Source organism: Microtus ochrogaster, unplaced genomic scaffold, assembly GCF_000317375.1.
Source record: "Microtus ochrogaster isolate Prairie Vole_2 unplaced genomic scaffold, MicOch1.0 UNK6, whole genome shotgun sequence".
NCBI lineage: Eukaryota > Metazoa > Chordata > Mammalia > Rodentia > Cricetidae > Microtus > Microtus ochrogaster.
Genome location: NW_004949104.1, coordinates 13,644,928 through 13,672,239, shown reverse-complemented (window position 1 = coordinate 13,672,239; position 27,312 = coordinate 13,644,928). Strand labels below are relative to the sequence as shown.

The following is a 27,312-nucleotide window of genomic DNA, read 5'->3' as shown; positions in this document are numbered from 1 at the left end:
AAAAGAAAAGAAAAGAAATTGGCCTAATGGCCTGAAGATCACCAGCGACCGCCCGCCACCACGAGGGCGGGCCCCACACTCAAAACCGCGCTCGAGGCCACGCCCTGGGTCAGCCGACGTCACCATCCTGGAGCCCGCGCGCCCGGCTTCGGGGCGGGGCTGCGCGATGACGTTAGGCACGTGCGTGACTCGCTGTTCTGTCGATGACGCTAAATACGAGCGCGCGTGCGCGGTTGGCAGCCATGTGTGTCGTGTCCTCACTGTTGTGTGCTGTGCTCCTTCCTTTTTTTGCATCTGCCGCCATCAAGGACCAGGGGCCATGCCGGGCTATCCTGAGGCCAGGTCAGGATCGCAGGGCTCGGTGGCGGGAGGCGGGAGGTCAGGGCTGCGGGTAGGGACGGTTTCCCCCGGGAAGACACGTGCCGCTGGGTAAGTTAGGCCTACTTCGGGGGTACGCTTTCCAGACCTTAGCGACTTCTGCCGCCTTCGAGAGAGTCTGTCCCCGGAGAAAGTTTCGAGGGCTAGAATTGGGTGATAGGCACAGGCCGGGGCTGAACGTGCCTTGTCTCCCCCTTCTTAGGTGGAAATCGAGGCCAGGAGGATGGACCCACAGCGTGGAAGGGCTGACCGAGCTCTTCTGGAAGATGTCCTGGTAAGTCAGTTGTGAAAGCTGGCCTCTGTCTGGAAGTGAACCCTTATTTCTCTGAACCCTTACCGAATTAACTTAATGTGTCGCATTTTTCTCCAGCCTCGAAAATACATCTTGAGAAGAGTAAGAAAGAAAAGGCCATTTTTCCTGTTTGGGTATGTATGTTACATAGATTATTTCCGTGGTCATGACAGTTTAGGAACAGTGTTCTAAAATTAGTGCCGCATAGACTGATGTAGCAGCTTAGATCGTCTAATCTTGTAATGAGATACCCACTTCCCGATAGCCTTCCGTGTTCCCTCAGCCAACACAGGTAATCCGGGGCCTCTGGAGCCAAACTCATTCTCTAATTCTCCCTCAGGACTAATTCTGCCCTGCAGACTTGGGTCTTGGAGACTGCAGCGCGGGTTGTGTGGGTTGTGCAAGCCTCCAGCGTGCTTGGGTCTGCAGTGACCCTGTGCATTCCTACAGTGCTTGCCAGAGCAGCTTGAAGTGGTTTGAGGCCTTGCCCTGCTCTCTCCAGAGCAAGGTTATAGAAATTTCAGACAATATGGCAGACTCCTGCCACGTGGGTAAATTCCACGTGAATAGAATTGACAAATGCTGCACTTCCTTGTTTTGACTGTGGTGGGAAGGTTTTGCACAATTCTGGTGTAGAGGCAAATAAGTCGTTGAATATTTTTCTGTGCTCCAGGGTTAATACAAACTTTTAAATTCTTAAAACAATTACAAAGTAGACAGCATGGAGACCAAGAGTTTGGTCCCCGTACTCTAGTGAAACTCCAGACGTGGCACGTGGTTCTGCTTTCCAGGGAGAGGCAGGCATGTGGGTCCTGGGCTTGTTCTTAGAAGGCAAGGAAGTCAAGGGCTGAGTGTCTGCAGATGGTGGAGGTCTGGCCAGTACGCCTTCCTGGAGAGGAGGGCATTGGTACTGGGGGGTTTGTTTGTGGGAAGGCCTGAAACTTAGGTGAGGATGACCTTCAATTCCCGGTCCTGCTGCCTCGCCCTCAACGGTTAAGAGTTCTGGAGTTAACAAGTGTGCCCTTATGGCAGGGGTCTCACTGGCCCTGGATTACCCTGAACACCCATCCCCTGCCTCTGCCTCCCACGTGCTGGGATTAAAAGTGTATAACACCATACCAGGCCCTGATTCCAAATCTTTAGTTTATTGTCACCCCACCTCCTGTTTGTGTAGTCTTGGCTATGCTAGAACTAGCTCAGTGGAACGGGCTGGCCTTCAACTCAGATCCGCCTGCCTCTCAAGTGCTGGGATTAAGTGCTGGGTAGGTGTGTTCTACCACTGCCTGAGCCAGGTCTTCCATTCCATTTTATGCGCATGTGTGAGCCGCGGGTGGCACATGTAGGTCAGAAGGCAACTGGCAGGAGTTGACTTTCTCCTTCCACCATGTAAGTCCTGTGTGTCCAGGGGTTTACCCGCAGGAACTGTCAGGTTGAGGTTTGGTATTTGTAGCCCCACGGCCTGTGCTGTTTTCCAGAGTTCCTGCTGGAGAAGGTGGGAAGTTGGGGGTTGGAGTTGAAGGGAAGTGTGGAGCTGTTGGGTAAATGATGTAGACCTTAGTTTACGATCGAGGCTTCTGGCTCACTGACTCTTCTTTATCCTAGGGAACCCAAGGTGCCAGCGCTAGCGGAGACCTGAGATGACTCATGGCTGTTACCAGGCTGTTTCATGGAACTCGTGAGATGACACAGGGCTGTTACCAGGCTGTTTCATGGAACTCCTGAGATGACACGTGGCTGTTACCAGGCTGTTTCATGGAACTTCGGAAGAGGTAAGGTTGCAAGAAGACACTACCAGGTCACTTCTGGATTTTTGTTTTGAGGAAGTGTCTCCTGTTAAGTTAGGCTGTCCTCAACTCTCCATGGCCGAGGATGACTCTGAGGTCTTTGTCCCATACTTCCCCTTCCCAGGAGCTTGGATTATGGGCCTGTACCAGCAGGCCTAGGCTTCACTTCTGTTTGTGGCAGGTGTCCATCCGCCAGTCACCTGGCTTTAAAACAAACAGCCAGGCAGGGTGCACGCCTTAACCCCAGCACTTAGGAGGCAGAGGCAGGCAGATCTGAGTTTGAAGCCAGCCTGGTCTACAAAGAATTAGAGTTAGAGAACAGCTGTAACAGAAACAGCAACAAAAAAGGGCACCAACCCCCCTCCCTCCCCCCCCCAAAAACCCTGTGGCCTTTCCATAAGCCGTGTGATTGAATCTCAGAAAGTTCAGCTGTGTTAAAGTTTACAAGACTATTTCAAAACTTCTGTATCTGGACTTGGGCCCTGACATTTGGTTGCCTCTGTGGTTTGAATTTAGCATGGTGCATATGAGGTCATGATTATGTCTAGCTGGAATGGGTGTGGGCTGCTGCACAATGTGGGCCACAGGCCTTTTGGCTCACTGGATGCAGTAAGGATCCGAAACTTGGGTCAGGTTTTGTTATTGCCCCTCATGGCAGTGGGCACTTAGAGCAGCCCTTGGTTTTGTGATATTGCCTGATTTTCACTGCGTGGTGTTTCTGATCTCTGCAGATGGAACATCTGAGTTTAATAAACCATGGATACTGGAGGCAGCTAGAGGAAAGCACACCTGCTATCCAAGCTCTTGGAGGTGGAGGCAAGAAGATTGTGAATTTGAGGCCTACCTGGCTGGGCTACAAGAGGCCCAGTCTCCAGAAACAATAAATGCAGTTTTATCTATGATCCATCTTTCCATGTTTGTTTGTCTGTTAAACTGACTCAGTTTGAGTGAGCCAAGGTGCCTTGCCCTTCTAAACGCTGAAGCACTTTGTGGTTTTGAGGAAGGGTCTCACTGCTCAGGTGCCCTCTCAGTGCAGTGATAACATGTACTGCCCCATCCCTGGATATACTTAGAGTGGCCATTTGGGACTGGACTTGGTTGAGTGGATGAGTCATGCTGGAGTCAGTGGTCACCTCAAGGCTAAGTGGGAGGGAGGGGTGAGGTGCAGAGGAACTGTGTCCTGAGACCTAAGGATCTGAAACTTAGTTATGGCTCAGCAGTCAAGGGTTTATGATATGCTTCTAATACCAACATGGGGCAGCTCACAGCTGTAACTCTAGTTCTAGAGGGTGTGATAACCTTCTAATGGTGTTCCCGTGTCTTCCCACCCTGGCTCTTCCAGAGGGCTTGGGTTCAATTCCCAGCAACTATATGATCTCACAACCTCTTGAAACTTGTTCCAGGGTATCCAGCACCACTTAAAAGTTTTAAAAACCCATTCATGTTGCTGGGTGGTGGTGGCGCACGCCTTTAATCCTAGCACTAGGATTAAAGCACTAGGGAGGCAGAGGCAGGCGGATCTCTGTGAGTTCGAGACCACCCTGGTCTACAAGAGCTAGTGCCAGGACAGGCTCCAAAGCCACAGAGAAACCCTGTCTCAAAAACAAAAAAGCCCATTCATGTTGCCTCTTGGAATACCAGTAGTTACCTAAGAGGCGAGGAAGAGATTCCCTGAGGGTGATCTATTCAGCTGGAAAGTAGTGTAGTCTACCCATAGGTGTGCACCCAGGGCTAGTTCACACAAGGATGTCAAATTGTGGGCACAGTGAATAAATCAGGTTTCAGGGCTGGAGAGATAGCTCAGTGGTTAAGAGCACTGACTGCTCTTCCAAAGGACTTGGTTCAATTCCCAGCACCCACATGGCAGCTCACAACTTTTAACTCCAAGATCTGACACCCTCACAGAGACATACATGCAGACAAAACCAAGGCACACAAAATCAGGTTTCGTGACTTGGCATAATGAATAGAACAGTGTCCATAGATGCCAGACCCTGTGTGCAACAAAAACTACACAAACCCAAGTAGAAGATAGGAAACATACTACTGCCGTACATGCAGGCAGAAGGCAAAATTCATCCCCTTTCCCATGTTGTTTCCCGCTCCCCCACCCCATACAAACTTTAAATCTAGATTAAAAGAACTAGTTTAGGAGCTGGAGAGATGGCTCAGTGGTTCAGAGCACTGACTGCTCTTCCAGAGGACTGGGGTTCAATTCCCAGCACCCACATGACAGCTCACACAGATGCTGTAACTCCAGGATCCAACACCCTCAAACGCAGACATACAGGCACAAAAGCTGTGGTTCAGCTTCATAGGGGAAGCAGGTACCTAGGTAAGATTGCTGCAAAGACCAGAAGCAAACACCATCATAGATGGCCAATTTGACCCTGAGCTAGATAACAGGAAAACTACCAGGATTTCCTCAGTCGCCAGCAGACTTGAGTGGTGTCTACGTGTTAACTGGGTTCGGCTAGTCTGCCTTTATAAGGACTATGCCAGGAGGAAACTGACTACAACCTGTCCAGAGTGACCAGCCATTCTGTTAAAGCTGGAGCCTCTGGATTCGGTGACGAAAGAGCCCAGAGTTGGTTCAATCCAGGAAGGAATTAAATGTGATGTCATCTCCTTGGCTTCAATAATGTGAAATGAGAGTAACTCCTGTGTGGGTCATGGCAGTCAGTGCAAACGTGGTTGTGCAAGCCACCAGGGTGGGAAGGGCTGAGTCATGCACTGATAGCGGAAACAGCCAGAGTCTAATACTACACCCACAGGTCAATCTCTGACCTATGAACAGTCTTAGGATTTTTAAGTGGTTAGGAGAAAAACCCGAAAATATACTATATCATGACAGGTGAAATTTTTATCGATTACAGAGTTCTGTGTCTCAGATTTTACTGGAACTCAGCCATGTCAGTTCTTTATTGAATCAGCACAAGTTCCAGATCTTTTTAAGGCCTGGGGTTTTGGGAAATGAAACCCAAGGGTGGGAGTCCCCAGGTTGGGAAAACCCTACCAAAGACTACCCCAGGAGGCTGGGAATAAAGCTCTTCCATGCCAGGCTTACAAGGATGCAGCCTGGCTGTCTAAGAGTCCTATACCAGCCCAAGGTGAAGCCAGAGCCCTGCTATTGGATCTGGGGTATTTTTGGCCAGTGGCTCATTTTATCACTAATGGTATTTGCTTTTACTACATGGTGGACAAAAACTTATAATTTCATTAGATATGTTGCATTATCAAATAATTTTAAAAATCAAATTAAATGATTGAAATAAAATTATCTGCCGGACAGTAACGGCACATGTCTTTAATCCCAGCACTCAGGAGGCAGAGGCAAGCGGATCTCTGAATTCGAGACCAACCTGGTCTACCGAGAATTCCAGGACAGCCAGGAATACACAGAGAGGCTGTCTTGAAGAACAAAAAGGAAAGGAAGACAGAGAGAGAGAGAGAGAAAGGGAGGGAGGGGAGAAAAAGGAATACAGTGATTAGGGATTTGTGAACACAAGAACTCTCAAAGTTGACCCACAAATAACTCATATTTGGGAACATGGGGGCCTGCCATCTGACCTCCCGGCATGAGGGAAGGGAGCAGAGAGAGCTGGCCGCCTGGGGCAGACCTTGCAATCAGAACTATTCAGAGAAAGCTGAGTGTCCAGCCAACCGTTTCTAAATGCACTGCTCATCTATAAACTCAACGATGAGTAGCAAGTCTTTCTCTGTGCTGCTAGCTCCCAAATAACAACACAGAGACTATGATTAACTATGCAAGATCAGTCTTAGCTTAGGCTTGTCCCACTAGCTCTTATAGCAAATTAACCCATTAATTTTAATCTACATTCTGTCACATGGCTAATTACCTCATCTCCCCACTCTACCCCTGATGCTTTCTCTGCATCAAGCTAGTGGCTCCACCTTTCTTCCTCTCTGAGTCCTCTCTGTCCCCACAAGTCCCCTCTAACCTCTTCCTGCCTAGCTATTGACCATTCAGCTCTTTATTAAATCAATCCCAGTGACACATCTTCACATGGTGTAAAGGAATATTCTGCAGTGACGAAGGGTTGAGACCTGTGACAGCTAAGATCAGGCCCCAGAGCTCCAAGAGGTGTGGTTTTATCTCAGAGGCTGGATGGAAAACAAAGCTGAGCATATGCAAGAGGGTCCTACTAAAGGCTAGCCTGCTAGAAGGCTGCACCCCGCCATTGTTACCGTGGTGAGGAATAGCATGGTGCTGAGTCGCCACCTGTAACAAATCTTTCTTTGTCCTGCCAGCCAGCTTCCAAATAATGACATGGAGAGTTCTTATTAATTATGAAAGCTCAGCCTATAGCTTAGACTTATTCCTTACTAGCTCTTACAACTTAACCCATATGTTTATCAATCTATGTTCTATCACATGCCTTTTACCTCTATCCCATTCTGTGTGTCCAATGCATTCCAGGTCTGGCTGACTTCTCTATGGCCAATTCTGGTCAGCTAGTCACTGGCTCTGCCCCCTGATCCAAGGTATAACTTTATTGGACAATCTTGGGAGTGTCAGAGTGGAATCAAAATAGCCCACAGTACCAACCATTGGCTCATCTGCAGAGTCAGGCAGGAAGTCTTTATTGCTTAAACTCTATTGTGGCCACCCTTGGCTAATGTCGAACTGTGGGGTGACATACAGCTGGGTAACCAGGACCATGTGAAGAAACTTCTCTTGGGCTGGAGAGATGGCTCAGCAGTCAAAAGCCCTGACTGCTCCAGAGGACTGTGGCTTACAGATGTCTACCTCCCTAGCCTTCTGCAGACACCGGGCATGCACACAGTGCACTTGTATACATACAGACAAAACTCTCATACACAGAAAAGAGGGGATTTTAATAAAATGAAAAGAATCATCCCTTCTGCTGGGGCTAGTGCAGTCCTAACTGCATTGGGGAGCTAAGGCAGAAGGCCAGCTTGGGCTCCAGAGTTAAAGGAGGAAAGAAGAAATAGAGGGGGAGACGTTGGGCGGGGCGGGGCGAGGATCTCTAGTATGTGCTACCCAAGGGTGAAAACCAACCCTCAAAACTCTTGTGTAAAGCAAAGGTTTCTGTTGTTTTGAGACCAGGTCTTGCTGTATCAGGCCTTCAACTAATTGTGTTGACTATTTTGGCCTTGATTTTATGGCAGCCCTCAAGCCTCAGTCCCTTCCACCCCTCTATTTTTTTGTTTGTTTGTTTTTTCTTTTTCTTTTTTGAGACAGGGTTTTTCTGTGCAGCCCTGGCTGTCCTGGAACTCTTTCTGTAGACCAGACTCACCTCAAACTCAGAGATCTGCCTGCCTCTGCCTCCTGAGTGCTAGAACTAAAAGCATGCGCCAACACACCCTGTTTCCCAGTAGCACCTCATGATACAAGGTGTCACAGCCCAGACTGATCTTAGACTTGCTATATAGTAAGATATGACCTTGAACTTCTGATCCTTCTCCAAGTGTTGGGACTGCGGGCATGTACTACCATGCCCTGTTATTATAGGGTACTGAGGGTTCAACCCAGGGCTTCGTGAATGTTGGGCAAGCCTTCTACCTACTGAGCTACACCTCCAGCCTGCCCTTAACCTTTGGAGCGCTTGCGGTTACAAGCCTGTACTACCTTGAAAAGTTTTGAGGAGCACAAGGACCCCATCAGAACAGAGGACCAGACCGTTAGGCACAGACTTTGTGGGCCAGGGAGCAGGAAGCAGCATTTGAAGCACCCGGGCAAAGGAGCTGTGAGTGGGCAGGGCCAAGCTCCCCCGGCAAAACCCACTTCCTACTTTACCGCAGCACTGTAGGAGTTAGGCAGGGCTGGGCCTCCCCTTTCTGTCTGCCCCTTCACCTCCATATAGAAAGCTCTGGCGCCCTGACCTGGGTGCTCCCAGTGGGCAGGATGGAAGACGAAGAAGGCCCTGAGTACGGGAAGGCTGACTTTGTGCTTTTGGACCAATTGACAATGGAGGATTTCATGAAGAACCTACAGCTCAGGTAGATGGGGCGTGGGTACTGGGCTCCTTTCCCTCCTCTCCTCTCATCCACGCAGACCTGAAGGGCGTAAGGAAGGTACACTCCTCCCATCATCAGGGCCGGGAACAGGGTCACACACGCCTAGACAATACAGGCTGAAATAATGGTGTCTCCGGGAGGTAACGGTCACCCAGAAAACAACCAATTTTCAGAGTTGGAGGTGCGCACTGGCTGTTACCACACCCTAATTGACAAGACCAAAATGTGGTGCCCCCTTGAGACTGATGAGCAAAGGCAAGGGGACCAGGAACTCTAGCGCCCTTTTCTCTGTACCTGCAGATATTTCTTCCCTAGGTCTCATGTGGGACCTGCCTCCAGCCTCCTTGGGAACTTCAAAATAAAACCGACTCCATCCTAGGGTCCTGAAAATCGCAGCAAGTTGATGCGATGCTCTGGGTTGTTCATGAGCGGGGTCCAGGCTACCACGTATGGGTAGAACCGATGCTGGAGCCCGCTTTCCTGCTGAGGAAGGCTGGGAGGGGTCCAGGAGCATGACAAATGGCCTTGTTGCAGCTGAACTTCACGCCTGCCTCCTAGGGGGGTCTGCGGTGTGCTGGGAAGCTCCCTGGAAAGCACCTGAAGGCAAGGAATCTCCCTAGGCACAGAGGTGGAGGCCGCAGGCTGACTCATGGAGAGGGCTCTCCAGGAAATGAGCCAATGCTTTGTTAGCAGTAGGCCTCATTCTTGTGGAAAGCAAGCTCAAGCCCATGCCACCTCTGCTTTGTACACCGAGCCACAGAGGACAGTGGCGGCAGGTCACACAGCTTGTAGTCCCTGGGAGTACCCATGTCACAAGCGGCAGAAAGAGGAACCCTGAGGAGGCCTGCCTGGGGTTGGGCGGGTCCCACACACCGAGGGCAGATGGGACCTCAAGGAGCAAGCAGGCCGGGACTCCTCTCAAAGGACAAAATCCCAGAGAGGGACAGCCCCAGGCTCCTGCTGGTGACTTGGTTTGTGAACGGAAGGGTGGGGAAGTCTGAAGATGGGCTGGAGAGGGGTGGTGGCCATGACTAGGGGGTGAAAAGCAAATCACCACCCTATGATTTGGGTGGGGCAGGGCGAGTCCCCTTCCGGCTCTGGTCCTGCCTAGACTCTAAGACAGGAAACAACCAAGGCCCCCTCCCTGGAAGAGTCCCCCTTTCTCAGTCTCATTAACCCAGCTGCCCTGCAGGGGTCACCTGGGGCCAGCCCTGATGCTTGAGAAAAACCAGGGTTCTTTCATAAGTCAGTCCCCTTTGTGGAATGGATAAGTTCCTGATTCCTGGGACCTGAGCGTCCTGCAGATAGCAGTGTGGACCACTCTGCACAGTGCTAAGGACTGCTCTGGATGACTCAGTTTACTCAGGATAGCACCAGGGTGTCTTAAGTCAATGAAGCCCCCTCTTTTCTCCTCTCTATGATCTTTTCTGGGAGAGGCTGATGACTGCTTGAGGCCTCCCATGTGGATGTGAATGCTAAGACCTTGCTCTGCTGTACCTAGGTTTGAGAAGGGCCGTATCTATACCTACATCGGTGAGGTGCTGGTATCCGTGAACCCCTACCAGGAGCTGCCACTGTATGGACCAGAGGCCATTGCCAAGTACCAGGGCCGTGAGCTCTACGAGCGACCACCCCATCTTTACGCTGTCGCCAATGCTGCCTACAAGGCAATGAAGCGTAGATCCAGGGACACCTGCATCGTCATCTCAGGTACCTGTGCCTGTGAACCGGATGCCAGAGTCATGCCTCATTAATAAATGAGGGGGGTGGTGCTTCCACCTGTAAGCTTGGGTGCTGCGATGTAGCTGATGCTCGGTCCCTCTCCTCTTGGCAGGGGAGAGTGGGGCAGGGAAGACTGAAGCCAGCAAGCATATCATGCAGTACATCGCTGCTGTCACCAACCCAAGCCAGAGGGCTGAGGTGGAGAGGTGAGCACTTAGGGGCCCAGCAGCGCTGAGGCTTCTTTGCTAGGGGAAGGGCCTTGGGCTAGGAAACAAAAGATGAAAGGCAGAAGCCAGCTCAATCCAACATCTATCAGGAAGGCTCCAGGTCGCTCCCCGTAGCCTAAAACCACACCAAGCACCTTTCAGATGAAAGGGCTGAGAACAAGACAAGGTGTGCACACTGCCAGCTGGGGAGGAGGTGGCATCAACAGGTCTCAAAGCAGGAAAGGGAACATCTTGTGGAATCTACCAAAGCCTGGAGAAATTGACAGCCTGGTGAGGAGGGTCAGGCAAGCATCTGAGTTCCAGTTTCCTTATCCAGGATGTGGGCTGGAAGCCCAGCCCTCTACTCTGCATTCAGGCCCTGCAGAAGTACCCGGGTCTTAGCCTGTCTTTTCCAGTGGTAATGTTGTGGTGGAGGCTTGCAGGACAACTGGAAGAATATCAGTCTCCCAGCCGGTGACCATCACTGCTACCTAACTGTAGCTAAAGGCCTGCTGCAAAAGAGATGGGACCCGGGGGTGGCCACAAGAAACCGTACATGGCATTGGCTGAGCACTTGTCCTGGGCTCAGAGCTGCGTGGACAATGTGGGTGACACAAACAAGCTGGACAAGAGCACTTCCAGTTCTCAGAAGGAAGCTGACAGTTATGCACAGCGCAGGGGAGGGGACACTCTGAACATGGTGGACCACTCCCTCCTCAGCCAGCTCAGCTTCCTGGCCCAGCCTGAGATGCCGTGGTTATTCTCTAGATGGCGGTCTTTGCACTGAGCCCCTAGTCCCTCTGTCCACAGGGTGAAGGATGTACTGCTGAAGTCCACCTGTGTGCTGGAAGCCTTTGGCAATGCCCGAACCAACCGCAACCACAACTCTAGCCGCTTCGGCAAGTACATGGACATCAACTTCGACTTCAAGGGGGATCCTGTTGGAGGACACATCCACAGCTATCTGCTAGAGAAGGTGGGTGGGTGGGCCGACGTGACCCTTCCCTGACGCGAAGGTCCCAGGGGCTGGGAACATACATGGGGAAAGCAGAGCCCTCAGTGGCCCTTCTCTGGGCCTCAGTGTACCTATGTCACAGCATCCCTATGTCACAGCATCCCTACTCCTGGGCTGCTTTCCTCCTGGTAATACATAGATCGGGTCCTTGGTGCGGACCCACTCCCGGACTGGAACCCAACTACCCCTCTTGCCTCAGTCTAGGGTCCTCAAGCAGCATGTGGGTGAGAGGAACTTCCACGCCTTCTACCAGGTGAGTCTGTGAGTGGAGAGGGGATGAGAGCAAGCTAGCAAACAAAAGGAGAGGCAGGGAAGGGCAGTAGGCTGGACCTGTCTTCCTTCTCACTGCCCCCGATTTCCCCTCTCTGCCCAACACTAACCACCCCCAACCACTGTCTTTATTCCCCTTACCTCTATCCCAAAGATCATACTTCACCCTAGGCACCAAAGGGTGGGAGATTCTTGAGAATGGAGTTGTCTCCAACATCTGAGACCCAGAGACTCTAAGTACCCTGGCACACAGGCAGTTTTTCTTATGGGTTCTGCGTTGAAATCATCCTGTTTCTATTGGGGGATGGGGTTGGTAAAGGAGGGTCCTTGAAACTCAGTGCCTAATGAAAGGACTTATGTGCCTTCCAGTTGCTTAGGGGCAGTGACGACCAAGAGCTGCAAGGACTGCATCTGGAGAGGAATCCTGCTGTGTATAATTTCACACGCCAGGGAGCCGGGCTCAGCATGGGTGTGCACAATGTGAGGGCAAGGGGTACGGGTCTCAGTCAGACTTAGGGAGTAGACAGCGATTGGCTTAGGCCAGAGGGTGGAGCCGTTCAAGTAAGTGGGAGAGAAAATCATGTGGGATCTCCTCCTGTTTATGTGTTGTTGCTTTATTGTTGATGAATAAAGCTACTTCGGCCTATGACAGGGCAGGTAAAGCCGGGTGGGAAACCTGAAGAGATATAGAAAGGAATAGGTAGAGTCACAGAGACGCCGAAGGAGAAAGATGCCCGCCTGCTGGAACCTTACCCGTAAACCACGAGCCTGGTGGTAAAATATAAAATAACAGAAATAGGCCAATTTAAGATATAAGAGTTAGTTAATAAAAAGCCTGAGCTAATAGGCCGAGCAGTGGTTTTAATTAATATAGTTTCTGTGTAATTATTTTGTGTCTGGGTGGCTAGGAAATGAACAAGTAGCCCCTGCCTACAAGAAAATAGTTGAGGGAGGAGACAGGATACTAATGAGCACATATGGATGGAGGAATAGGGACTCATGGAGGAGAGGGGATGAGAAGATGCTCTGAGATGGAGGAACTGAGGTCTAATAAGGGCAGGGATCCTGGGCCCATGTTACGTGGGTGGTAAACACCTTCTCCCCTAGGCTTTGGATAGTGATGAGAAGAGCCACCAAGCCGTGATGGAGGCTATGAGGATCATTGGCTTCAGTCCTGAGGAGGTGGAGTCCATCCATCGGATTCTAGCTGCCATACTGCACCTGGTGAGCTTGGCCTGGAAACCGGGAGGGCGACCTCTCCTCCTGGGAGCATCCATGAAGGAAGGATTGGATTTAGTTGGGGATATTCCCACAGAGTCACTGAGTTGCCTTCCTCCCCTGCTGAGTCTGAGTGGGCTGTGCATAGTAGGGTCTGATACAGAGTGGGGAGCCTCGGCGACTCTCACGCCTCTGGCACTGTGGCCTCTGAGCTCTTCCTCAGCACCTCTCTGCTTCGGTTCTTCTTGAGAGGCCTCAGTTGCAGGATTTAGACCTCTGCTGTGTCCGTGGCCCACAGTGGTCAGTTGACAGCACTGGCTGGGTGAAAAGCTGTGTTCTCCCACGCCCACATCCTCTGTCTCCATCTGTGTCCATCTGTCCTCTGTCCTCTCCACCCGAAGGCAGCCAGCCTGCTCATGATTCCTTCGTCACCAGGGCAACATCGAGTTTGTGGAGACAGAGGAAAATGGGCCACAGAAAGGAGGCCTGGCAGTGGCGGAGGAGGCCCTGGTGGACTACGTGGCCAAGCTAACAGCCACACCCAGGGACCTTGTTCTTCGAACCTTGCTGGCTCGTACAGTGGCTTCCGGAGGCCGAGAACTCATAGAGAAAGGCCACACTGTGGCCGAGGCCAGCTATGCCCGGGACGCCTGTGCCAAGGTATTCAGCTCTTCTCAGAGCAGCTGGAGGGAGAAACCATGGGACCTTGATAGGGATGGTGGGCTGGTCACACAGAAAACACGTCCTACTCCAGGCGGTGTACCAGCGGTTGTTTGAGTGGGTCGTGGACAGGATCAATGGCATCATGGAACCCCGGGGCCGTGACCCTCGGCGTGACGGCAAGGACACAGTCATTGGTGTGCTGGACATCTATGGCTTTGAAGTCTTCCCCGTCAACAGGTAGGCAACCCAGCCAACCGCAACTGTACATTTGACCCTGTAACCACTGTGGCCACCGTAATCCAGAAACTTTGGTTGGGCCAGGAGGAAGGAATGTTTAGATTCTCCTGCTGGCCTTAGAGTCTAAGCTTGCCTTGGCTCTACCCCCAGCCTGTTATGGTAACCTGATGGCAGGCAAAATTTGGGGGCTCCCTTCTCTTGATGGTGGCTCCCAAGTTCATTCTGAGACATGGGGTGGTAGGGTGGAGAGCTCATACCTCACAGTGCAGAGCTGTTAGGAGACAGGCAGCTGTCCATCACTACGTAACCCCCAAGGAGCGAGAGCCCCTCTGAAGGTCCCACCCCACCCCCAGCTTTGAGCAGTTCTGCATCAACTATTGCAACGAGAAGCTCCAGCAGCTCTTCATCCAGCTTATCCTGAAGCAAGAGCAAGAGGAGTATGAGCGTGAGGGCATCGCCTGGCAGAGCGTGAGCACAGCAGCTGGGCTGGGGGGGGCGGGGACAGAGGGGGCGGTGGTGAGCCGGGGGCGGGGGCGGGGAGGGCGGCTGGTGGCTATCAGAGAGGAGCATGCCTTAGGAGCCTCAAGGGACCTGGAGGGCAACAAGCAGGCCCTGAGCAAGGGGAGGCGACTGGTCAGTGTCGGGAGCTTTTCTAGAGTCTCCCTTCTGGTGTCCTCCACTCCAGATTGAATACTTCAACAACGCCACCATCGTGGAACTAGTCGAGCGGCCCCACCGAGGCATCCTGGCCGTGCTAGATGAGGCCTGCAGCACAGCAGGCCCCATCACTGACCGCATCTTTCTGCAGACCCTGGACACACATCACCGCCACCACCCGCACTATTCTAGCCGCCAGGTACGTCAGCTGTCCCCGTGCAGTGACAGCACCGAGGGTGGAGATGCGTAGAGAGGTGTTACGACACTCAAACTAGCCTGATGCTACTGTCATAGTTACCTCTGTCCAGCAAAGGTGCCTGTGGGATTGTCCCCTCACATAGACTACAAAGCTGCCCCCATGGCCCATGTCTTACCATTGCCTGTACCACAGCTTTGCCCCACAGATAAAACCATGGAGTTTGGCCGAGACTTCCGGATCAAACACTATGCAGGGGATGTCACGTGAGTAGGACCTTCAGTCCCAAGAAGCATAGGTACAGGAAAGACACAAAGTTTTGGGTCCTACCCCAGCTGTATGCATCTAGACGCTCCTTTAAAACACCCAGGTCAAACTGGGCATGGTGGCATACACTTTCAATCCCAGCACTTAGAAGGCAGAGGCAGGCAGCTATCTGTGAGTTCAAGGTCATTCCACTCTACATAGTAATTCCAGGTCAGCCAGGGCTACACAATAGGGAGACCCTCTCAAAAAAAAAGAAACAAAAACCTAACAACAACAAAATACCCATTCTAGAGCCCTACCTTACCCCTGTTATATGAAGGAGCTTCAGGTTGGAAGGTGGTCCCTAGAAAGCAAGAATCCTGCATTTCTTTTTTTCTTTTTCTTCTTTGTCTCCCTTTCCCTTTTCTTCCTTCTTTCCTTTCTATCTTTTTCTTTTTGTTCTGGAGATCAGATTTGGGATCTTTGTGCACACGGTAGGCGAGCACTGTTCCAGTGAGTGCCTCCCCAACCCTTACGTGGTCTAGGTTGTTACTACTGGCCTAGAACCTGTGGCTCTCCTCCATCAGCCTTCCAATTGTTGGGATTGTGTGCATGTACCCCCATGTCCTGGCTAATACCTTGTGCTTATAGTTAGCTCCCGGTGGGAGCTCACTTCAGTCCCCAGAGAGTTGTCCTGGCTTGCTTTCTGTTGCTGTGATAAGGGCCACGACCAAGAGTGACTTGGGGAGGAAAAGGTTTATTTCAGAAACATAATCCAATTATAGTTCCTCGTTGAGGGAAGCAGGGGCAGGAACTCAAGGCAGGAACTGAAGCAGAGGCCCTGGAGAAGCGATGCTTACTGGCTTGCTTTCCTTAGCTCTCTCAGCCTGCTTTCTTACACAACCCAGGACCACGTTCCCAGGGATAGTTCTGCTCACACTGGTCTGGGCTCTCTCATATGGATCAAGAAAATGTCCCAGGGCTGGGGAGATGGCTCAGTGCTTAGGGACACTGGTTACTCTTCTAGAGAACTTTGGTTTGATACCTAGCACCTACATGAGAGCTTACAACTGTCTGTAACTACAGTCCTAGAGATCTGATGCCTTCTTCTGGTCTCCATGGGCACCAAAGACACAAGTCATGAACTAAAATAAATTCAGGCAAAACACCCATATACATAAAACAAAAATAAATGAATAAACTTATAAAAAATACACATAAAAACATGTCTTCCAGACTTGCCTACAGCCCAGTCTGATGGAAGCATCTCCCAGTCAAGGTTTCCACTTCTCAGATGTCTCTAGCTTGTGTCAAGTTGACAAAAACAACAACAACAACAACAACAACAACAACAACAAAACCTAACTAGCACCACACTTCTGAGCTTCAAAGTCTAGGTTTTCTTTCTGGGCTTGTCATTATGACCGATAATTTACCTCTCATTCCTCTCTGAAGTGCAGTATTTGATGGGAGCTTCTCAAGGAGAGGAAATTGATGATCATACCTGTTACAGTAATCCACACTTGTATCTTCATCAATGCTATAAGCAGAGCCAATATTTATCAATTAACTTTCCAGTGGTCCAAGAACCAAGAATTATTCTGAGGTTCTATGTCACAAGGTTGGAGCTGTTCGTCATGACTGTAATTGCTGGTATTCATAGAAACCCAGTAGACCTGGTGCAAGTATTTAGTGTATCTCTAGAAGCGGAGCTATGAGACAGCGTTTCCAAAGCCACCCAGTGCACTCGAGGAAGAGCTAGGATTTGGTGCTGGGATGTTTGGCTTTAGTCCTGGGACCTCCGCCACTGAGTCCTTTCCGGGAGGGGAGTTTATCCCAAGGAGAATAGGTGTAGGGGACAAAAGAGAACGCAGACCCAAGGGAGACTAGGTAGCAAAGGGTAGCAGCTGGGAGATACTAACCCAGGAAATCAGAGATAGGTGCCAGAAGGTGGCACTCTAGGTGGCCTGTCTGCTGGGCCCTTGATCTACTCACCCACTCTTGTCTTGGTCAGGTACTCTGTGGAGGGCTTCATTGACAAGAATAGAGATTCCCTTTTCCAGGACTTCAAACGGCTGCTGTACAATAGGTAAGGGCGGCTTTTGCCAGGCCAGGCTGGGGGCCAGGGACTCTGAGGTCTAATCCCTACTTAATTCACAAACAGCCTGAGAGGTTCAAAAATAAAACTATGTAGTTTGGAGCCATCCTAGGTCACGCGGGCTACGCCTTGCCAGGGCATCTGGGTAAACGCAGCTTGTGTCTACAGTGCAGATCCCACCTTGCGGGCCATGTGGCCAGATGGGCAACAGGACATTACAGAAGTAACCAAGCGCCCCCTGACAGCTGGCACACTTTTTAAGAACTCCATGGTTGCGCTAGTGGAGAACTTGGCTTCCAAGGTATTGCCTTTCACATCTTCTCTATGCCCTGGGTACACATCATGGAGGGGTGGGCATTCTTATTCTGTCTGCTTGGGTCCCGCTTGCCCCACTAGGGACCAGATCTGTAGTAGAGGTTAGATATGGTGCTCAGAGGTCAGACTTGTACAACCACTGAACACAGGGCAGGCTTTGAAAGCAGTAAACCCCTAGCCTACTGCCTCCTGGGTAAGAGTGTCTGAAAGCCACAGGGACCGGAAATCGGCACTAGCTCTCTTGGGGAGCTTCAGACCGAAAGTCAGAGGAGCAACTGAGAGGAGGGTATGGAAGGGTGCGTTAGCAGAACATCCAGAAATGGTAGCCTCTCTGGGGCAGAGGGAGAAGGCAGGGAGAAGGGCTCCTTCCTCCTTCCTGGACTGGAACCTAGCTCTGGGCTCTGGTTAGTGAGGCTCTAGGACCCTTGTTCTGCTGTGATTTCCCTTGTCCCAGCTCTGCTCATCCAGCTCTTTGGGGCCTGAGAAGCCCTGTCTTCTTGGGGCAGGACACACAGAAACCACAAGCTTAGGCCCCTAAGTGTCCTCTGTCCCTACAGGAGCCCTTCTATGTCCGCTGCATCAAGCCCAATGAAGACAAGGTGGCTGGGCGGCTCGATGAAGCCCACTGTCGCCACCAGGTGGCATACCTGGGGCTCCTGGAGAATGTGAGAGTCCGCAGGGCTGGCTTTGCTTCCCGCCAGCCCTACCCACGATTCCTGCTCAGGTACAGGCTCCCACACCCACCACAAACGTGGGCGATGACTCCATGTGGAATCTGGCAGGTAGAAGCAGAGGGACCCTAAATAATGTCTTAAATGACGATGCAAGTTGGAGCCAGTGTACCTCTGGCCCCAAGGCACCCACCGAAATGTCAGTGAGGAAGTGTGGGGAAGATGTGCGTATGTGAACATGTGTATATGTGCAAGGCCGTATGTGGGGACACATGTAATAGGTATGGGAAGAAATCGGTGGTGAGGGCAATGCCCAAGGCCATAACTGTCAGTCCTGCGGATTCCTGGTACCCCTACATTCTTCCCAGTGCTGTTCACAGAGTGGGGATCGATGTGTACTGTCTGACACCAAACTCCCACCTTCCTGTTCTGTGGTGACAGGTACAAGATGACCTGTGAGTACACATGGCCCAACCACCTGCTGGGCTCCGACAAGGAGGCTGTGAGCGCCCTGCTGGAGCAGCATGGGCTGCAAGGGGATGTGGCCTTTGGCCACAGCAAGCTTTTCATCCGATCCCCGAGGACGCTGGTCACTCTGGAGCAGAGCCGAGCTCGCCTCATTCCCATCATTGTGTTATTACTGCAGAAGGTACGAGAAGGGGTGTCGGTTGGACACCCTCTTTGTGGGGGATGGGTGTCCACAGAGAGCTGCAGACTATGCCTTGCCCGTTGCACTCTTGATGGTGTTCCTGATATTTTGAAGTCATGCGTGGGTCCCTGGCTGCCTTCCTTGTCGAGGTGCAGTCTGAGTTCTGACTGTCACATTCTGGGGATGCCCCTCTGTCTCTGGGAGCCGTGGAGACATCCATCTCCTGTCTCCTCTCTCCCACACAGCTTTCTGCCTAGGGAGCCAACAGGGCCAGCTTGCAAGGTCTGGTCCAGAAGAGCTGCTCTTTCCTGAGAGCCCGCAGAGCCTTAAGCAGGGCTTGTCTATCCTAGAGGGCCACATGCCTACCCAAGAACAAGCCTCCAGATGGAGGTGGCTCCAAAGAGCAGGAGCCATGGTCAGCCTTCTTTGGACAAGCCAGGGGTGCTCAGGAAAGACTAAAGGCCATCTTAGAGTAGGACATTAGTGCCTTGCTTGGGAATGACCCCTTGTTCTATCCCATGGGTTCCATCTAGGCATGGCGTGGCACCCTGGCTAGGTGGCGCTGCCGGCGGCTAAGGGCCATTTATACTATCATGCGCTGGTTCCGGAGGCACAAGGTGCGTGCTCACCTGGTTGAACTGCAGCGACGGTTCCAGGCTGCACGGCAGCCCCCACTCTACGGCCGTGACCTTGTGTGGCCACCACCTCCTGCTGTGTTGCAGCCCTTCCAGGACACCTGCCATGTTCTCTTCAGCAGGTACCATCTCAGCCCTCCATATGATTTCCCATTCAGTCACTGTCCTCTGAATCCTTGAGCCTGACTGGGAGACCCACCCCCTGAATAAGCAGGAAGATAGGGTTGAATAGTAGTAACTGACCATCGAGGTACCATGACTGTACTTGTCCAGTGCCATGGCCTTCACAGAGGAAGCTAGTTAGGGAGGCTGGGAAATGGGGACTCTGTGGTATGGACCTGAAAGTCTGAGTAGTTCTCCGGAAGGAGAACCCAAAGCAAGTGTCAGGCTGAACAACTGTGGGTTTGGAGGTTGTCTCCTAAGGACACATATTGGGTACAAAAGGTCAAGGCCAGAAAGATAGGCAGGGATGGGGACCCAAAGGGCAGTCAAAGAAATGGCTCTTTGGGGGAGGAGCTGGAGAAGCCATGAACACAGATAGTTGTCTTTTGATCCTTGTCGTCTTCAAGGTGGCGGGCACGGCAGTTAGTGAAGAACATTCCTCCTTCAGACATGACGCAGATCAAGGCCAAGGTGGCCGCTATGGGGGCCTTGCAAGGATTGCGTCAGGATTGGGGCTGCCAGCGGGCCTGGGCCCGAGACTACCTGTCCTCTGTGAGTATCATCCAGTCCAGGACAATGAGTGTTCAGAACTGAACTAACACTGGCACGGGTCTTACCAGCTCAGCTATTCTGTCCATCCTGGTGTTGCCTGGCCTGTTCAACACTCTTCTTGGCCCTGCTCCAAAGGTTCTTGCTTGAGGTTTTGGGATTTTTCAACCATACCCAATCCTGGATTCTGTTGAACAACCCCTGCCCCCTGAGAGTCCTGTGTTCTCAGGCACAGGTGCCCTTCATGTTCTCAGTTACAATACCCATTCAGATACAAGCACACACATGGGCATGCGTACACATTCTCCCACACGTCACATTTGCCAATATTCCTGTTGCCATGGCTCCCTTCACCTTCTCCCAGCTATTGTCAGTTTGCCATCTCTCTAGCTTGCCATCTGTTGCTGTGATAAACACTGTGGCCAGAAACAACCTGGGTAGAAAAGAGTTCATTTCAGTGCATAGAGTATAGTCAACCATCCAGGGAAGCCCAGGCAGGGACTCAGGGCAGGGAACTGATGCAGAAACCACAGGGGAGTGCTGCCAACTGGCCCACTCTCCTTGTCTTGCTCAACCATCATTTAGGTAGCCCAGGCCCACCTGCCTAGGGACACCACCCACAGTGGGCGGGGCCCTCTTACATTAATAAGCAATCAAGAAAATATCACGTAGGCACTTCTCAGGTGTGTCAAGTTGGCAACTAACATTAGCTATGACACCATCCCTGGGCCTGGTCTCCGGAGTATTTCTGTGTGGTTGGGTGAGACATGCAACCAATTCATGCCTTCTGGAGCTTTTCTCTAGAACTTCCACATAAAATCCAGTCTAGCCAGGCTAATTTTCAGGAAGAAGAGGCCATTCAACTGTCAAAACAGTGAAGTTCTGTGCCCTCCGCTCTCAAAGAACCCGTATGCTCAGTTGCGGAAGTACAGGACCTTGACTAAGATCCACCAAGGCAGAGAATATTTTGCTGAGAGTTTCTGTCAATCCAGCATGATTCCAGACCCCACCCAAGCACCCTCTTCCCATCATTTGTCTTCAGGACACTGACAACCCCACAGCTTCTCACCTGTTTGCTGAGCAACTGAAAGCTCTTCGGGAGAAGGACGGTTTTGGGTCCGTGCTTTTTTCCAGTCACGTGCGCAAGGTTGGTACTTGGATGGAGGTCATGGGGCACAAAGATGAGAGACACTCAGAGGAGACCTGAGACTGCCCCAGCCAGTTCTGGTGGCTTCTGATACCCTAGAAAGCATCATCCCCGGTCAGTCAGTGAGGAAAGGACATAGAGAGGGAGGAAGCTGGGGTTGCTGGGCCTGGAGAAGAATGGGCGGTACCAGCCTGGGCCCAGCCAGCTCCTCTGCAGGTGAATCGCTTCCGCAAGAGCCGCGACCGGGCCCTCCTGCTCACCGACCGGCATCTCTACAAGCTGGAGCCTGGCCGACAGTACCGGGTGATGCGGGCTGTGCCCCTGGATGCGGTGAGCATGGTAGACATTCTCCACCACCTGTAGAGTGTCAGTGAGGACCCTGGGCTGGGAGCCTTACCTCGTCTTCTCCATTGTCTATCTGTCCAGGTCACCCTCACTCAACGGATGGTACCACTCCTCTGAAAACCCTATAGTAACTTTCTTTCTCAAGTACCTCGACGCCCCGACCTCATGCTTTCATGCTCTAGCCAAGTCAAATAGCCCCTCTCTCTGCCTTTGCTGTCTTAGAGGATCTCCTGTCTGTGTAGATCTGAGCCCTCACCATAACTTTCAGTCACCTCCTCGGAGACACTGTCCCTCCCTCTGCCCAGCCCTATGGCTATCTGGTTCTTTGCATGCCAGCTTCATTCCCAAGAATTTTCTTTCTCATAGGACAAGGAGCAGCCTGAGACAGGGATGGGGCTATGTTACCTCTGAGTCTCCCACCCCTGGTGACTCCATTGCTATGAGAGCCGAAAGACCAGTGGTATCACTCTATCTGTGTGATACAGTAGCTATATCCTGTTGCACGATGTCATGCCCGTCTTCCCCTCTGTCAGCAGGGATCAGAGAGGGGAGGCAGGGATGGCAGAGGGTGGCTGGACACTGGAGTGGACACTCTGCCAAAGATAGGGCTCCCCAAGTGGAACTCAGGGAAGTCTTGTTGGAAGGAAGTGGTTTGCTTGATGTGACTCTGACCCCAAGCTCTCTGTTCAGGTGACAGGGCTGAGTGTGACCAGTGGACGAGACCAGCTGGTGGTGCTACACGCCCAAGGCTATGATGACCTTGTAGTGTGTCTACACCGTTCCCAGCCACCACTCGACAATCGCATTGGGGAGCTGGTGGGCATGCTAGCTGCACACTGCCAAGGGTGAGTCTGGGGTCCTTTTGGGAAGTGGGCATACAGAGCTCTGCCACCCTGACCCTCTGCTCTTTCTGCTGCAGGGAGGGGCGAACCCTGGAGGTCCGTGTTTCTGACTGTATCCCACTGAGTCAACGTGGTGCCCGGCGCCTCATCTCTGTGGAGCCAAGGCCAGAGCAGCCTGAGCCAGATTTTAAATGTAGCCGCGGTGCCTTTACCCTCCTCTGGCCAAGCCACTGAGCCAGCCCAAGCCAGTCTAGCTTGGCTTCCACACAGTTCTAAAAACACCTGGCTTTGCCTTGGCCACGCCAAAGGCCAGGACTTGTCCACCCCTGCCTGAAACATCACACAATAAAGATGCTATATTTGTGTCTAGTGTGGCTGCTGCTGCCTTGGCCAGTGTTTACCCAGCATTCCCTGCTCATCCACTGCAGGCCTACATAAATTGAGCAGAAGGCCTGAAGACCCAGTCTGAAGTGTGTGAGAAGACCCCAGACGTAAGAGCACCAACCCACGGCCAGGCTACATTCAGAGCCCATGGTTGGAGGGAAGTGTTTTCCATAAACATGCTTCCCTGGACACCCAAGGCAGCTCTCGTGCTCTGCCTGCCTCTGCCTCCTAAGTGCTGGAATTAAAGGTGTGCACCACCACTCCCAACAAAAGATTTTATTTTTAAAATTATGTGTATGTGTATATTGGTGTGTCCCTATGAATAAAGGTCATCTTATTTTTTTCCCAAATAGGTTTCTTTCCTCTCTTTTAACAATGTCTGTGTGTGTTTATGTGTATGCCTGGTGTCTCTGGAGGCCAGAAGAGGGTGTCAGACCCCTAGAGCTGGAATGTTAGGTTTCTGTGCATGGCCTGAAGTGGGTGCTGGGATCCGAGCTCACCGCTCAGCTGAGCCATCTTCCAGCCCCGAGACTGTCCTTTGTGATGGTCTCACGTTGTGCAGGCTAGCCTTGAACTCCCTAGGTAACTGAAAACGACCGCAAACTTTCTGGTCCTCCTGCTCATACCCCCGGAATGCTAGAATTATAGGTGAGCAGCACACACCCAGTTTGTACAGTGTGAGGCACAGGTGGAGACCAGCATCTATTACCAAGCAAACCCAGGTCTTCCTGCAGGTCAAGTGAGCATTCTGCGGTATGCACTGCATCGCTATTCCCAGAGGGGACCTTTCAGTCACCAGGTCCTACACAATCCCAGGCATAAAGTGTCTCCTGGTCTTTGGGAATTACCTCATCAGAGAGTGGGCAATATCTGCTCACTTTGATCTAAATCCCAGTTGTTTTTTTTTTTTAAAGATTTATTTATTTATTTATTTATTATGTATACAACATTCTGCTTTATGTATGCCGACACGCCGGAAGAGGGCGCCAGATCTCATTACAGATGGTTGTGAGCCACCATATGGTTGCTGGGAATTGAACTCAGGACCTCTGGAAGAGCAGCCGGTGCTCTTAACCATTGAGCCATCTCTCCAGCCCTAAATCCCCAGTTTTTAAGCTCTGGGAGAGTCTAGAGCAGCCAACCTTAACCTGTGGGTCCCGACCCCTCTGAGTCTCATAGCAGATAGCTTGTGTATGAGCTATTTACATTACCACTCACAACAGTAGCAAAATTATACTTATGAGGGAGCAACGAAATAATTTTATGGTTTCAAAGGCCAAAGCCAGTTCCAGTGTCTCTCTTTTCCTGCTGCCTTCAGATCCAGATGTAAAACTCTCAGCTGTTTCTCCAGCACCATGTCTACTTTCTTGTCACCATGCTCCCTGCCATGACCATAATGGACTAAACCTTTGAAACCAAGAGCAAGGCCCAGTTAAATGTTTTCCTTTCTAAGAGTTGCTATGTTCACAGCATCTCTTCACAGCAAGAGAAGACTAAGGACAGCTGTTCAGAGACCCAGAGCCAGAAACCCCACAAGTACTATATAGCATAATACCTCCCAGAAGTGTGCTTGCCAGACTTTGAGACGTGAGAAGATTGACTAGACAATGTGGAGGGTGCCTACAAGAGAGGTCGTACAGCCAGGTGGTGGTGCACACCTTTACTCCCAGCACTCGGGAGGCAGAGGCAGGTGGATCTCTGTGAGTTCGAGACCAGCCTGGTCTATAGAGGGAGTTCCAGGACAGGCTCCAAAGCTACAGAGAAACCCTGTCTCAAAAAAACAAAAACTGATGGAGGTGGCTCTTGTATCTTATCTGTTGCTTTCATTAGTTAACTAATAAAGAAAATTGCTTGGCCTGATAGGACAGAAAATTAGGTAGATGGAGTAAACAGAACAGAATGCTGGGAGAAAGAAGCAGAGTCAGGCAGTCACCATGATTCCCCCACTCCAGACAGATGCAGGTTAAGATCTTTTCTGGTAAGCCACACCTCGTGGGGCTACACAGAATATTAGAAATGGGTTAGATCAATATGTAAGAGCTAGCCAATAAGAGGTTATAACTAATGGGCCAAGCAGTGTTTAAAAGAATACAGTTTCTGTGTAATTATTTCGGGTAAAGCTAGCCATGCGGGAGGCTGGGCGCTGGGAACGCAGCCCCGCAGCTCCATATTACAACAGAGTCGTATTACTATAAAAAACAAAACAAAACAACAAGAGAGGTGGTACAAATGGGGATAGTCAGAACAAAATGTACCATAGAACCCAAGTGTGGCAAGAGGGTTACCTGGGAAACACTTAGAAAGAAACAAGGAACTCTGAGAACTTTTGTCTGACTTATGTGATTACACACACACTCGCTCTCTCTCTCCCTTTTTGAATTTTTTTTTTTGAATTTTTGAGACAGGGTTTCTCTGTGTAGCTCGGGCTGTCCTGGAACTCTCTCTGTAGACCAGGCTGGCCTCAAACTCACAGAGATCCGCCTGCCTCTGCCTCCCGAGTGCTGGGATTAAAGGCATGCACCACCACCGCCTGGCTCTTTTTGAATTTTTTGAGACAGAGTTTCTATATGTAGCCCCGGCTTCCTGGAACTCCCAGAGATCCTCCTGCCTCTCCCTCCCGAGTGCTGGGGTTAGAGGCGTGCGCCACTGCTGCCAGGTCACCCATCTTAGTTTTGCAGGTGTTTGCCTGTTTTCTCTCAACTCCTATAATGACGGTTACAACGCCGCGTGGGCTCCTGGGTGGCAGTGCACAACACAGGCTATGAGTTCCCCATGAAGTCAGGGGCCCATGGGTAGCTCTCTAGCCAAGCCCACTTCAAGGGCAGAGCTCTCAGGAGACTCCCAGCATTCCACTGGGTAGGGCCAGTCAAGTCCTGTCTGCATCAAACCCCTCTGACCCCCAGCATCCACCACCTGGGCTCACCAGTCAGAACCACTGCCTTCGCCCTGTCTATCCATCTGCAGATGGCAATGGCTATTTATTGTCCCCTGACAGATGGGAATTTTCCAGGTTGGATATGTGGAGTTTGACCTTCCTATGGTGCATGTAAGGTAGAATTTACCTCATCTGTGATCTGGGAGGCAGCAATAGAGAAGACTTCCATGGGGCGTCTCAACCCCCAGCTCCTGTTAGGGATGTCCTCAGGTACCCACTCTTACAGGGCGGGGATAGAGAAACCTGAGACTCAAGACGTAGAACCTAGCAAACACAACACCACTGGGGTGTGCTCTTGCTCTCACTGTGTCTTGGAGGAAGAAAAGGTTAGAACATTCCAGAAGCAACTTTAGACAAGCGGAACCATCTGTTCAGTTTAAATCCTCACTAAGAATAATCCCGCAGATGGAGACAGCACAAATTGCAAGGTCCCTGTGGCAGGGCTGGGGGATTATTAGTTCTGTGACTCCATTTCCCATGCACCACCTGTCACTCTGTCCTACTTATCGGGAATGAAAATGTGCCACCAAGAACACCCCATACACTTTCCAGGGGACCAAGCAGCAGCACAGGAACAGCACAGCCTTGCAACTCTGCCCCCACTGGGAGCCAGCCCTTGTGTCCTTTCCCAAAGCAAGGCTGACCTCCCTATATCTCCACAGCACAAAGCCAAGCACAGGCGGACACAAGGGGGAGGGGGTGACTGTGCACAGTTACTGCCCTTCACGTTGGGGATAGAGGTAACAGCACAGGACTGCCAGCAGCGCTGGGCTATGAACGCCTCATCACCCTTTGAAATAAAGCTGCCGATAGCAGCGTGTGTGGATGAGTAACAGGGGAGTGTGGAGCAAGAGGGTGAGCTCCAGAGAGTTCCTGGAGGCGTAGGAGTCCAGGGCAGTCAGTGATGGCCACCAAGTAGGTGGTCTTGGTTGTCAAACGATTGGATTGAGAGATGTCAAGGACGGGACTCAGGAGGGAAAGGTGGAGGAAGAAGCTAGAGAATGTAAGTGTGTCTGTCACGGTTGGCATCACTGGAGGGCACTGGAGGTCAGCATCTTCAGCTTTTCAATGTGGACATCAAACCAGTGACTCTCCAGGGAGAATTCAGGTCTTCAGCATTGGACCAGAACTGTGGAGGCTTTTCAGCGTCATGCACTGAGAAGCGACTGAGTTCTCTGCTTCTCTGGTCATGGCAGAGTCCAAGGAAACCGGTTAAAGGGACCTTGCTGAGACTCAGAAGCGTGAGGTAACTGAGATACAGAGAGAATCGCTGGCGACCAGCTGCTCAAGCCATGTCACAAGGTCAGAACTGAGCAGAGCGTTGGGGTCAAGTGGAGCTGCCATGCAAGATGTAGGACTACAGTCGGACGATGGTGGCGCACGCCTTTAATCCCAGCACTTGGGAGGTAGAGGCAGGCGGATCTCTGTGAGTTCGAGACCAGCCTGATCTACAGAGCTAGTTCCAGGACAGGCTCCAAAGCCACAGAGAAACCCTGTCTCGAAAAACAAAAAAACAAAAAACAAACAAACAAACAAAAAAAAGATTCAGGACCACGTCCAGACAAATAGGGTAACCAGCTGGATGGTTGGGCAGCAATTCAAGTGGACAACATCACTGTGGGAGCCAAAAGGAGCAGCAGCTTCTGCGGTTGGGAGTGGTCTGTCTGTCAGTCCTTTGACGAATGCACTTGGG

At 51.4% G+C, this 27,312-nt stretch overlaps 1 protein-coding gene, 1 long non-coding RNA gene and 1 other non-coding gene across 3 annotated transcripts; all 3 read left to right on the top strand.

The window, feature by feature from the left end:
- The first annotated feature begins 239 nt into the window (after window positions 1-239).
- On the top strand, window positions 240-3,338 carry LOC106144326. The gene is made up of 5 exons (XR_001229385.2): window positions 240-342; window positions 581-652; window positions 749-804; window positions 2,273-2,439; window positions 3,186-3,338. It is a non-coding gene; the product is annotated as an uncharacterized LOC106144326 (long non-coding RNA).
- On the top strand, window positions 1,069-1,200 carry LOC113458179. Its single transcript, XR_003378603.1, has one exon. It is a non-coding gene; the product is annotated as a small nucleolar RNA SNORA9 (small nucleolar RNA).
- Window positions 3,339-8,419: 5,081 nt separating the features above from the next.
- Myo1g (myosin IG) lies at window positions 8,420-22,946 on the top strand. The gene is made up of 22 exons (XM_005366204.2): window positions 8,420-8,439; window positions 9,959-10,167; window positions 10,292-10,385; window positions 11,196-11,361; window positions 11,600-11,653; window positions 12,040-12,150; window positions 12,778-12,894; window positions 13,324-13,548; window positions 13,643-13,788; window positions 14,142-14,256; window positions 14,474-14,644; window positions 14,837-14,907; window positions 16,902-16,976; window positions 17,154-17,286; window positions 17,858-18,024; window positions 18,413-18,620; window positions 19,154-19,377; window positions 19,825-19,969; window positions 21,009-21,113; window positions 21,330-21,443; window positions 22,149-22,303; window positions 22,378-22,946. Exons 1-22 carry the CDS (start codon window positions 8,420-8,422, stop codon window positions 22,532-22,534), a joined length of 2,982 nt encoding a protein of 993 aa, XP_005366261.2. The 3' UTR covers window positions 22,535-22,946.
- Window positions 22,947-27,312: the final 4,366 nt, after the last annotated feature.